This window comes from Chelmon rostratus, chromosome 22 (assembly GCF_017976325.1).
Source record: "Chelmon rostratus isolate fCheRos1 chromosome 22, fCheRos1.pri, whole genome shotgun sequence".
Taxonomy (NCBI): Eukaryota; Metazoa; Chordata; class Actinopteri; order Chaetodontiformes; family Chaetodontidae; genus Chelmon; species Chelmon rostratus.
The window spans coordinates 18,480,275-18,493,044 of record NC_055679.1 but is presented as its reverse complement, the minus strand read 5'-3'; the positions used below and the strand labels follow the sequence as shown (position 1 = coordinate 18,493,044).

Genomic DNA, 12,770 nt, shown 5'->3' with positions numbered 1-12,770 from the left:
TTCACGTGAACAAGCAGACGATCTACTGACTATTAGACGCACCTTTGCGCCATAAATCGAGCCTTTATTTTCCCGGGAGATCATGAGCAGTGAAAAGAACTGCATAGAGAAAATGAGGCTTTTAGGGAACCAATCTAAACTCTTGATGGAGTCATTAATCAACATTTGCTCCTTTAATGACACATTAAAGGAGAAAACTTGTCTTATCGCCAGTAATTTTTAGCATGTCCAGCTAACTAGCAGCGTAATATGTACAGTAGCAGCCGAGTGTAGCTGCAGAGGCTGAGGAGCATTTCCAATCCACTGATGTTTCAAAGAAAAGTGCCTCCAGCAGCTTCACAGTTCACCTGTGGTGAATCAGTCCAAGTGATTCCAGATTTTCAGCGCAGGTGTAACTTTTACTTCAGATTTCCTCCCCCCGCCGTCTCCCTCTCTCCGCCTCCCCACTGTGTCTTCCCAGTTCAGACGGCGGCTTTGATGAAGCGGCGATAAATCGACTTCGCCTCCTCTCCCCTGCAGTGAATCTTTCCTGAGAGACTCTGTCACTCAAAGCTGTTCAGCGGTGAAACAGAAGCGTCGGCCGTCTCTCGGTGTCGTCTGCAGCTGCAGACCGATACGCATCCGGCCGATACCGAGATTTCATTAACATCTGATTTGGTCTCTGACATCATACAGTTTAACTGATTACACATTTATTGCAGAATTGATCAGTACAAGTCCTGCAGCCTATAGGAAACTGAAGAGATATCAGATCAGATTTTTTTGTCATTTCTGACAATTATTTGTTCATTTTAGAGCTCAGGAACTCATTTTCAATGAACTTCCATCCATCAAAGGGTACTTTTTTGTACTAACGTGTATTATTATTTAAGTTAAATTGATGTAAATTTCATGAAGTTATGACAATATGTTTGATCTGTCTTTATGGTGATGGTTGTTTTCCTCATGATGTCTCGAGTGGAAGAACCACTACTTGCCTAAGCCTAACCTTTTCCTTTTTCTTACCTTAACCGAAGTCTTCACCCTAAAACTGAATGATATACATTATGAGGACTTATGTCCCCACCAGGAAGGTGAGTCCCCACAACGTCAACGTGACTGTGTAAACAGGTTTATGTCCCCACATTGTGATCAATACACGTATCACAAACACACACACACACTTCAGCTTCAGTTTTTCAGGCATTTTACATTTTTCACACCTCCTCAGCATTCTGAGGCCACAGCTGTCGCCATACTTGTTGTGTGCAGTTACCATGGTTACAGCCATTGTACTTGTCTACCGTGCGGTTAAAAGGCGGGAAAGCATTAGCATCAACCGTAGGAGCTGGATTCACCCACTTTACTGACAGACTGGTCACTGGGTGTAGCTTAGCTAACACACACACACACAAACACACTCTCTCTCTCTCTCTCTTACCTCTACAGGAGTGGTGTTCTGTGAAAACTCGTCAGTGGAGGGCAGGACTTTCATTGTAGCTCTCTGGATCAGGTCAAATCCGCTTCCCACCACCACAATCTTTCGACCACCACTACACACACACACACACACACAGAGGTGTAAATTTAAATACATTTACGGACATCTCTAATTACTTCTATACAGTTTAATGACCTGATGTTTTAAAACAAGCTCACCATAAGAAGCTGGCCTTGGGGTAATAATCTGTGATCTTGGGGTTTTCAGAGTATTGGTATGCAGCTGGGATGTCTTTGGTGGTGTTTTTACCGTATTTCACCACCACCGTTAACGGGTCAGAGGGCACCTTCTGCCCTCGATACCTCCCGGTCTTACAGGTGATCCACGTGCCGAACGACAGGCTGAAGAGGAGAGAGGGAGACCGTGAATTGGGGAGGACAGAAGTAAACACATCACACTGCGAGGAGGTGTTGCTTACACTTCGCAGGGAACTGCCCCCACAGTGACGGCGATGTCGTCTTTCGTCGCGGTGTCCAGGTCTTCTCCTTCGATGGTGATCACGGTTCCTCCGGCTGCCGGACCCTTCGCTGGCTGGACGGAGACTGGTTTGGGGTCCTGGACAGAGAAGATAATAAATGAGCTGCTTGTAGATAAAGGATAAGAAGCTGAGTGATGCACATTTACAGTATTGTGACTCATTTCAACTGGAGTCACCGTCCAGAATCATTATTTTACTCAATTATGACTTCTGATTAGTTCTGTGATGCTGCTCATGAGACTTTTCTGGCCCTGTTTGGAGGCCATTTATTTTCATAGGCAGCACTCCATGAAGGTGTTGACATGAAAATAGAAAACAACACTTCAAGAACAAAATAAAAAGCTCAGCTCGGTCAAACGAAAAGGCAGCAACAGAAACCAAAACAAAGAGAAAAATTAAAGGAGAAACATTAAACTTTAATCACGCTCATTATGTTTCAGCTGCCGTCCTGCAGGTATGAACGCTTTGATCAACACCAAAGCAGATTTTAAAGCTAAATGACTCGGTCTCATTGCATTTAGGCAGTGAGCTCTAACTAAAAATAAAACTAAAAACAAAACTAAAAATGAAAATAAAAAAAAAACCCAACTTCCAGCTTGTGCCAGAGGAGTGCTGATAAAGGCGATGGCGGCTGCTGAGGCACGCCAGCTGGTCGCGTTCCTGTTGGTACGGGAAGGTTTTGTACAACAGCATGACAAACAGAGCATGAGGGGATATTAATTCTCACCTACACTCGAGGATAATTCAAATTCGAGATCTGTCTGGAGAATTAAGACACAGCAGTCGAGCACAGAGCGTGTGAAAGACGTTATTTGTGGTTGCTTGGTAGCAAAGAGGGGAAGAGCATTAAAAAAAAAAGGTGCAAATATGAATCCAAAGTGAAGAAGTAAAACAATGTTTTCTAAATCAGCGTGGTGTGCAGCGGCTGAGATATACTTCAGCATCTGGTTTGTTGGTGTTTCAGATTTGTTCTCGCTGTTCTGGCAGAGAGAGCCGCAAACACAAGAATAAATGTCCCTGAAGAGACAAACTCATAACAGCTCTGCCTGGTTGGAAGTTACAGCAGTGCAGGAGGTGGAGGTAACTGGAATATATTTGCTCTGTGAGACAAAGAAAACAGACAGTTCCATGTTTTTTTATCTGGTTTAAAAAAGACAGAAATTCAAACACTAGCAGAGACTCAACAGATGGAAACACGGACAGATCAATCTGTTCAGAGGATATAAAAAGAGAAAGGATTGAGGCTCGTTACACAACGTGTTTTCATTAGCTGCACACGTCGATTTTTATGTGGAAGGTGTCGCTCGTAGCGCCGAACCCACAGAGAAGCATCACAGGCTGCAGTTCACCGCAGCACTACGAAGCATTTTAGCATCTTTTAGCTCAGTTTTAGTTTAATGGGCCAAAACTTTACTGTGTAGCTGAGTCTGATCAATCTACATCCATTAAAAACGCTCTAAAAACCCACCTGACAAGCACCAAACTGCAGACAAACTCATCAATTAGATGGTGGAGCTAGTGGAGCATGTTCAGGAGCTAACAAGGCTAAAAGGAGTGTGAATAACGGACATGCATGCATCAACTGGCCAGAAACATGACTCTGTATTAAATAAATGAGCAACTGTTTGCGAACAAGTTCAAAATATCAACTTCATAAGGTGATAATATGTTCTATGACAGGCCTGATGAAGTAAATAGACTTAGCTTTGAGTGTTAAACTCTTAATAAATAATGTGTTTTTTTTTACTTTATTGCTTATTTACTCACAACACCTGATTTACATACTTTACGTTCTCTGCTGTATGTTTGAGTTTTTTTAATAAAGTTTTTGTTAAAAGGCAGGTGCAGTCATTTCCTTCAGGGCTGCAACTAACCATTATTTTTACTGCTGATTAATCTGCTTTTCTCTGTTAATAGATTCATTGTTTGGGATATAAAATGTTAGAAAATAGTGCAAAAAGCATTTCATATTCATGCTTCTACTGTCTTGAGTTGAGGCCTTTCTCTACCTGAAAGGCAGGAAAATATCACGAACAAATGTTTCGTAACATGATGTTTCTGTCCTTTCGACTAATTTCAAGTTATTATATCACCCATCTACTGTCAGACAGGTCTGCCTGGTAGTGACTCTGTAGGTTTAATATTTCTGTTCTGACAGTGAGACAGACGAATCAGGACCAGCTGAGGGAGGTTTTAAGTTGAGGCTTTACATACGGAGACATACTGCTGCTGGAGAAAATCAGTTGTTTTGGTCTCAGCGGTTTGCTTTAACTAGCTTTTTGTCAGCTCAACGGAAAAAAAACAAGAAATACAAAAACATTTAAACTAAACAAGCGAGGCGAGTTGGAGCAGCAAAACAAAACAGCGGGTGAAACTTCTTTATTTTGATCATATTTGTTTCTCTATTTGTGGGAAGAAACTGCTCGAAGCTGAATACAGTTTTGTGCAGCGGTGAATTTGTATGCGAGGGATATTTTCACGCATTGCTGCTTCTTTAGGGAGCAGATTTCCCTCCACCACAGCAGAGGAAGACTCTGTGCTTTTACTTTGTTGGAAGCCTTTTAATGTTTCTGGGATTTGATCTTCGCGGTTTGAAGTAGTTGTGTCACACAATGTTCTGCATTGCCTCAGAATCTTTGATGAGGTGTGTACACGGCGTCTGCAGGTTTCAGGATGCCAGATTTAACACGTTTTAAAAGCTTCCTGCTGCTGAACCGAGATGTTTTAAGCGACAAAAACAAGAAACAAAGCGACTGTATCTCTGATAGCAGAGAGGTCGTGAATGGTACCAAACTACTGTATAAATGCGATGTTGGCACACCAGGAAATTAAATGCAAAGAGAAGTAACTTCTAGCTCTTGTAGAGGAACCAGGATGCATGTTGTACCACTCAGCCTGTGCTGTAATAAGGGGCCCTGTTGAGCTTCCCGTCGCTAATTATCCACAAGTGGAACAACATGAAACCAGCAGCAGGAGTATGCGTGGCGTCATCCATGTGCAATCAAAATAGGGAACCACTCATAAAAGCAGTGAAAGAGTGATAAAAAGCTCCGCAGGGTACCGTGCATCATTAGCCAGCGAGCATCGATTGGTGATTTGCAAGTCAACAAAGTGCAAAAATGTGGATAAAATTTGATTTAAAGGTTTTTAGAGCCTCAAAATCTTTGTTCTGTATTTCCCTGTCTGAAAATAGACTTCAGAGAGCTTTCAGAGCTTAGTGCTCATAACAGTGTGTAGAGGCAGTTATGTAGTAGCATGTAGGATCATAGACCTACCCGATAGGTGAAAATGACCTGAGACGTCCCTCTTCTGTCTCCCTCCACTTCTATCTCCACGGCTCCGCTGTTGTTTGGCTCAAACGGGAGGTCGGAGGGTGGAGTTCTCCTCGCTGGGCCGATCTCACAGACCACGCTGTGGACAGAAAGAGACGGAGAGGTGAGATAATGACAGCCTCCTCCAGCTAGAACTGCAACCACAATGCCTTGATTGTCTTACATCATGCGGTATAAACCCAGTGTGACCAGTTTTATACAATTCACCTAATTCACAAGTGACTGCGGCTTTGAAACATCCGTTAACCTCCAATATGTAAATTTAAAGCTTTCACTTCGACACACACTTGCCCTTAAACAGCGCTGAGCACATTGTAGATAACAAGCAGCGCTGTTGATGTTTCACCTGCATTAGAAGCAGCGTCTCTTCAGCCGAAGAGGCAGAGCCGATGTTCAGTTATCTGTGGTTATTAATTAATGGCCGCAGGCTGTCAAAGGTTCATGTAAGGAGCTTCACCTCAACGTGTAGCAGACAACACGCCGCACTCCCGTCTGCATGCTAATGTAGCTGCTGTCATCCTGTGAGATTACCTGGTAGACACCGAGTATCTGTCCTGCTGGTGAACACACTCCACTCCGGCCACTGTGATCTTCTTAATGTCTTCCTTCTTTATTCCCATGTTGGAGCCTTTGATGGTCACAGAGATCCGACCGTTAAGAGGGCCATATCGAGGGATGATCTGCGGAAGGAAAGACGAAAAGACTTATTTGATAGATTAAAGTAAGCATTTTGTAAAGGAAGCTGCTCCAATATTACTTCATCAAAAACTCTGTGTGTTTTGACCTCATTTAAAGGGATAGTTTGGATTTTTTGAAGTGGGATTGTATGAGGTACTTTTCCACAACAGAAGATGGCTCAGTTTGGAGAAGCAGCAGGAGTGCTGGTGTAGGAAGCTAAGCAATGTATCGCTGTGGACGGGTAAGACAAACATATTTCAGCCACCTATAAAAAGCCAATATCAGTCTACTTGTGCTCTATATTCAGAGGATTTTGCAGAAAGGCCTTTCCAACAGGGAACTGAAGCTGTGAGAGTGTTCTCGTCAAAGCCACCAGACTCCTTTGACAAAAACAACTATTTTACCTCAAAGAACACGGGTTGCTGGTCAGCCGCCGCCTGGATCGGTACGTTTGTTTGTGTTTTTGTGTGACTTTGGTGTATTTGCACATTAGTACCAATCCGAATTATCTATAAAACCGGTGGATGCACTGATAGACCAGCGACTCCTGTGTTCACAACCAGTGGCGTGCACAGACTTTTTGAAGGGCAGGGGCGGAAAGGAAAAAAAGGGCACATATAGCGTGTCCTCGCCACTGAAGAGGGCACTTTAGCACGCGTTTTGGCTCCCAGGGGGCACTTTAGCATGCGTTTCGGCGTCCAAGAGGGCACTTGAAACTGGTCAATATCTAACTTTGAAAAGATTCATGTAGCCTCATTGGGCAAAATGTTTTCCCCAAAATTCAGGTTTTATTTAAGTCCTGACATTGTGATATTTTATGTAATTACCACGATGTGATCAATGAATCACTGTCATCTCCTGAGTCGGAGAATCAGTGCAGTTACTCGACGACGGTCTAGCCTGTCGTTAAATATGTGGCATTTGCTTTGCTATAAGGCGCCTCTCGCCATTTCTCCCTGAAGGTTAACGTTATATTTAAATGTCACGTCATGACTGATTTCAAAGTTTGCAGCGGCGGTCTTTATTTCAGGTGAGGTGAAAACCTTGCAGATGCATCTCCTACCATCCAGCTGCTGATGACGGCCACATCAGGGCTACATTCATTGTTATTATGATATCAAACATGGCTGTCTGACTAATGGTCATCTGCATCCTACAGTATGACATGAATGAAACAATATTCATTAAGACGTCGACTTAAACAGCCCGCAGAGACAAATGATCTGCAAGCAGCTCCGTGTTTATCATCTAAAAGCCGTGTTTTTCAAGCAGGCTGCTCACATCTGACACAGTTTGGGCCGTTTTAGCTTCTCACAACAAGTAATTTCAGCTGTTCCGTGTATTTAATCCCTCCAGTTAAAAGCTCTCCACAAAAAGCTCAAACGCTGATGCGGAAATAACTAACAACTCTTGACCTAATCAGCCGCTGCCCAGAGGAAATCGAGACGGGGCCTGAAACAAATGACTGATGTTCCGGAGAAAATAGGAAACAAATTGAAGTTGTGCAGGAGAAGGAGACAAACTGTGAATACAATATGAGGAGGAAAAATGAGTTCTGTCACCGTGAAGAGAAGAGGCGATTGATTGGGAAATTGTCTGTTTGTGGAAAGCTGTATGGATTTTGGATTTTGAAAACGGAGAATTTGATCTAAAGACGATGATGAGTTGTTAAAACGGACGCGGAAAATTAGAAACGATCCAATCTGTGATTATCTAGCGGGACGCAGGGATCCCATTCATCCTTTACTCCTTCTTCTTCTTCACGCAGGCGTCATACGTGGAAACTGTTTGATAAAGCAGCCAGAGTGTGCGTACAAACAGCACATGTGTGTCCAATCATTTTGTGGTGCGTTCACAGACGTGTGCGAAGGAGATTTCCAAATAAGGAAAAGAGATAAAAGACAAAACATCTTTGACTATTCGAATGTATGGAGGGAATTCAAATGGAAGATTATCATGAGGTTCTTTAGGACACCTGAAATAATGGCCAAATTTGACAATATACATTCAAACAAATGCTGGAGAAACTGTGGCCCACATATTGGCAGTCAGATTCACATGTTTTGGCTATGTCCGAAACTGGAAAGTTTCTGGAAAGAAGTGTTTAAAACACTTAATGCAATATGTGGGGTAAATATTGTAAGGGACCCAATGGTGGCTTTACTAGGTCTATTACCAAAAGGCATCAATGGAAGAGCCAAAACATATCTTGTACAAATACTATTAGCAACAGCGATTAAATGCATCACAGTACAGTGGCTGAAGCCTGACCCTCCGACGTACGGTATGTGGACTGGAAAAATAATGGAAGTATACCAAATGGAACAAATAACATACTCCCTGAGACTTCAAAAGATATATTCACTAGAAGGTGGAGCCCTGCAATGGGTATACTGTTATAGTGAGGAACCCATTTGATCTATATTATTGATCTGATATCTATATATCTTTTTTTTTTATTCTATTTTTATTTTATTGTATTTTGTCTATCCCATTCTGTTGAATTTTATTTATTATTTTTTCATTCTGTCACTATAGCGCTGCCCTCATTTTTATTTCGTAATTGTTATCATGCCCCTATAAGCACTAAGTTGTAAAATTTTGAGGGAAAAAAAGGGGAAAAAAATAGCAGATATGATGTATGTGATTTTGTATATTTGCTCTGAATGCAACTGAAATAAAAACTAAGTTGAAAATATCTTTGACTGTTCTAGAGCCAGTGGTGGAAAGTACAGTAAGCACAGCTTTGAGGTACTTTACTTAAAAACATTAATAAATAAAACAATAAAACATGATATATTATTATCAATTAAGCTACACAGCAGTATATAAAGGAATTAAAATCAGCTCCACTTTTACCAGCTGCAACATTAAAGTGATTCATTGATCTATCAATTATTATAATCCAGCAATAAAATATGGTACAAGATTCTGAAATGGGCCATTCTGCATAATGAGAACTTTTACTTTTACTTTGGCGTGTTTTCATGCTGCTACTTTTATACTTTTAATTAAGTAAAATTTTGAATGCAGCACCTTTGAGTATTTCTTCCACCATTAATTACAATTCATTCACTACAAGCATTAATGAGCTCATTATTAATAGGACTGAAACGGCTGCGATGCTAAAGGAAAGGCTGTGAAGGGAATTAAAGGGAAATTCTGGTCATTTTCAACCGAGATCTTTTCATCATTATTGCATAAAACAAAAACAAAGTTAACTTTGAAAGATTTAGGATATTTGAGTAAAGGAGTACTTAAAAATTACACTTGATACTTCAGTACATGTACTTCACTTCTACTGAAATGACTGTAACTGAAAACACTGCATGTTCTGCGTTGCTAGTTCAAGGCAAACAGTGAGGTGATAAGCTCTGTGAGAAGTTCTGACATTTAAAGCTGCGTAAAGGCCACAACCAGACACGCTGCGCTCATCACCGACACGGTGAACATCCAGCAGGCCGTCAGAGGCGGCGAGAACCTGTCCTGTACACAAAGACGATCCCAGAGGCTGCGTGCTCGTAATGACTCACGTCTGTGATTTCCGGGTTGGGGCACTGCGCCGGCTGCGGCGACGGGCACAGCTCCCGGTAAACACACGTGCGCGTGGCTGCGCACCAAACACACTGGTACATGGCGTCGGCGTTTTTACACAGACTGCAGTCCTCTCTTCCCACGGAGCAGTTATACAGCACGACTGCAGGAGAGGCGAGGAGGAGGAGGAGGAGGAGGAGGAGAAGAGAGGTTAGAGCTAATTAGCATAATTCAGCTGGAATTGAATTGGAAATGAGAGAGAGAACTCAAACAGTGTAATAACTGCACTTTCACACTTTCTTGATTTGTGTGTGTGTGTATAGGTGACACACCAACCTGTCAGGGTGCTGTCAATCTTCCTCTCAGTGTCTCTTTCTTTAATATGGAAGGATACATTCACCTCCTGCTGCTTGTCATAGGCAAACTGCACACACACGCACACGCACACACGCTTCCCGTCAGGTTTGCATTAACACACAGTAACAAAACATTCCTCTCTATTTGGAGCTCAACACTAAATTACCTTGCATCCATCTAACTGTGAAGGTCAGAACACACAATCATGAGCGTACACACACACACACACACACACACACACACACACATATACTCCTGCAGCCATAAATCACAGGGGGTTTTTCTTCAGGGTCTGTTTTGATGTGTGTGTGTGTGTGTGAGTGTATGTGTGTGTGTGTGAGGAAAAGAAGAGTGAAAGACACAGAGAGAGAATCATGGAGGGACAAATACAAGATAATGAGAGCAGAATCAGCAGTGACACACACACACACACACACACACACCTACAGACAGACAGACACACACACACACATACACACACACACACACACACCTACAGACAGACAGACACACACACACACACACACACAGGCAGACAGACACACACACACACACACACCCACCTACAGACAGACAGACACACACACACATAGACACACACACACACACACACACACACACACACACACACACACACAGACAGACACACGCACACATAGACATACACACACACACACTTTAAATGAATATTGGCAGTGTCAGACTCAGCATGAGGTGAGGATCAATGGAGGCAGAAAAGTGGAAAAGCTGAGGGGTGTGTCAGAGAGAAGAGAGCGAAAAGTCTCACACACACACACACACACACACACACACACACACACACACACACACACACACACACACACACACACACTACAAGCTGCCTGCATTTCAGTGACTCAGTGAAAATAATGGTGTTGCTCTGTGAGCCATTAGGGGGCGCCATAAGACACAGGTGGCCGAATATGCAGCGGGAGCTCGAGCATCAACAGCACTGAGAGGCAAATAAATCATAAACCTAAACATCATTAGAATATAAACACAACATGTCAAAATCAAGCACACACAACAAAACAAACAGGACAGAGCGTGAAACCTTTTCTGACTCACAATCACGTTCATTTACTCACAAATTAACCACTAATGACTCACTAATTGTCTAATTATCATTGATGATACACTCCCTGGTTCTGTTATAGCGCCTGGTGGCGTTCACAGCCGAGCTGGAGGAGCTCGGAGGAGGTGCAGACGTTCAGCGAGGCTGCTAATGGACACAATAAGAGAATCAGAGTGTATCTTTAAGTGGACTAAACGGGTTTAATTTAGGTAGTTTGGTGCCGACGTAGAAAAACAACGAACGTGTCACCGAACAGACAGTGATTGCTTTCTGTTTTTATCTTCTCTGCTGATTTTCTTATTTTAACGCCTTCCTGTGCCGCACTTCGTTCCTTCTGATTTTAGATAACAGTTATTTATATCTTTGTGAATAACGTCTGTGCGCTCTGCCGATCTCAGCATTGATGGGTGTTATTATCAGCTCTGGTGTTAGGTCACTGCTCTGCCCTTTGACTCATCTTCAAACACTCACATTGCTTTTGAGCCTCTTTCGATTATATGTGTCCAGAATTGTTTGCTCATTAAACTTCATGAGAACTTTCTTCTAACAGAAAACTCTGCAAATGTTTTTCTGGGGAAAGTTTTAGATCAATTATCAGGACAAAACATGAGAATTTGTCTTCTTGTTTATCTCTAACCCCTAAATTGTGCAATTCAAACATTTTCCATTGAGAAAATGAGCCATTCTTCTAAAGGCAACTTTATCTTAACACACTTTTTGTATATAATGTTCATATATATATAGTTGATTCTATTTCTATTCCTTTTTATTGTCTATTTTGTTCTTTTTCTACATCTCCTTCTTTATTCTGTACAGAGCGGATCGAGCCAGACACAGTAATGGTGTAGAGAATCCAGTAAAATTTCAAAATAAAACATCCTGTGCAGACTCCTGATCATACATTAACAATAAACGAAATAAAAACAGACAAAAAAAGAAACCTTTTAACTATGAAGCCTACTGACTCACGGTAGAAGCACAAACTTTAAGGAAAAATGACCAAATCCTCAAATCTGGGTTAACAAAACTAAAATAAATATGTATATTCATATCTCTTGTATACCTCTGCTACATTACAAAAACACTTGTAAATGCAGTAAGTCGGTAAATAAATCTAGTACATAGGTGTGTTAAACAGCTATGAGCTAAATGCTAACATCAGCATGCTAACATGCTCAGAAATGACAATGCCAACATGTTGATATTTAGTAGGTGTAACATTTACTATGTTTACTATCTTAGTTTAGCATGCTAGCATGCTAACATTTGCTAATTAGCACTGAACTGTGCAGCTGAGGCTGATGGGAATGCCAGGTAGCTTTGCAGGTGTTTAGTCATAAACTTGATCAAAACGTCATCATCATAATCACCATCCCCAGAGCTAACGTCATTAGCCAAATATTTGATTAAATTAATAATAATAATAAAAGTAAAATATTTCTTTTTATAAGAATTAAAATTGTTCTGTTTAACTCTAAAGAAATTGTGCAAAACATGAAACAAATAAAAATAGTTAAATATACAAATAGTTGTGTTTAACTCATTAACCGGTTAGTTTGAGCTTTTTATTAATCATTTGGATAAATCGTGTTTCTCGTGGTTATGAAGTGCTTTGACAAACAACCAATGAAACAGTAATGAAGTGACTGAATTAACCGTTCATTGGTCCAGTTCAGCTTGTTCGGCTCTGATTTGATGCACATTATCCATGTACATCCTAATTGTAGAATTTCAGAAATATTTGCTTTATTATTGTCATTCATGAAGTGTTGTGGCTGGGACAGAGCGGATCAGAGCGAGTTCATACGACGTGCT

The 12,770-nt window shown here is 41.5% G+C and overlaps 1 protein-coding gene across 3 annotated transcripts in view; it reads right to left on the bottom strand.

Annotated features, from left to right (window-relative positions):
- Positions 1–12,770, bottom strand: part of plxnb2a.1 (plexin b2a, tandem duplicate 1) — a 164,991-nt gene that overhangs the window by 16,970 nt on the left and 135,251 nt on the right. For all 3 annotated transcript variants that reach the window (XM_041963494.1, XM_041963496.1, XM_041963495.1), the window contains 7 exons: positions 9,839–9,926; positions 9,502–9,665; positions 5,822–5,970; positions 5,234–5,369; positions 1,899–2,035; positions 1,639–1,821; positions 1,421–1,532 (listed from right to left, as the gene is read on the bottom strand). In XM_041963494.1, coding sequence (XP_041819428.1) covers positions 1,421–1,532; positions 1,639–1,821; positions 1,899–2,035; positions 5,234–5,369; positions 5,822–5,970; positions 9,502–9,665; positions 9,839–9,926 — 969 coding nt within the window. The remainder of the gene's footprint in view (positions 1–1,420; positions 1,533–1,638; positions 1,822–1,898; positions 2,036–5,233; positions 5,370–5,821; positions 5,971–9,501; positions 9,666–9,838; positions 9,927–12,770) is intronic.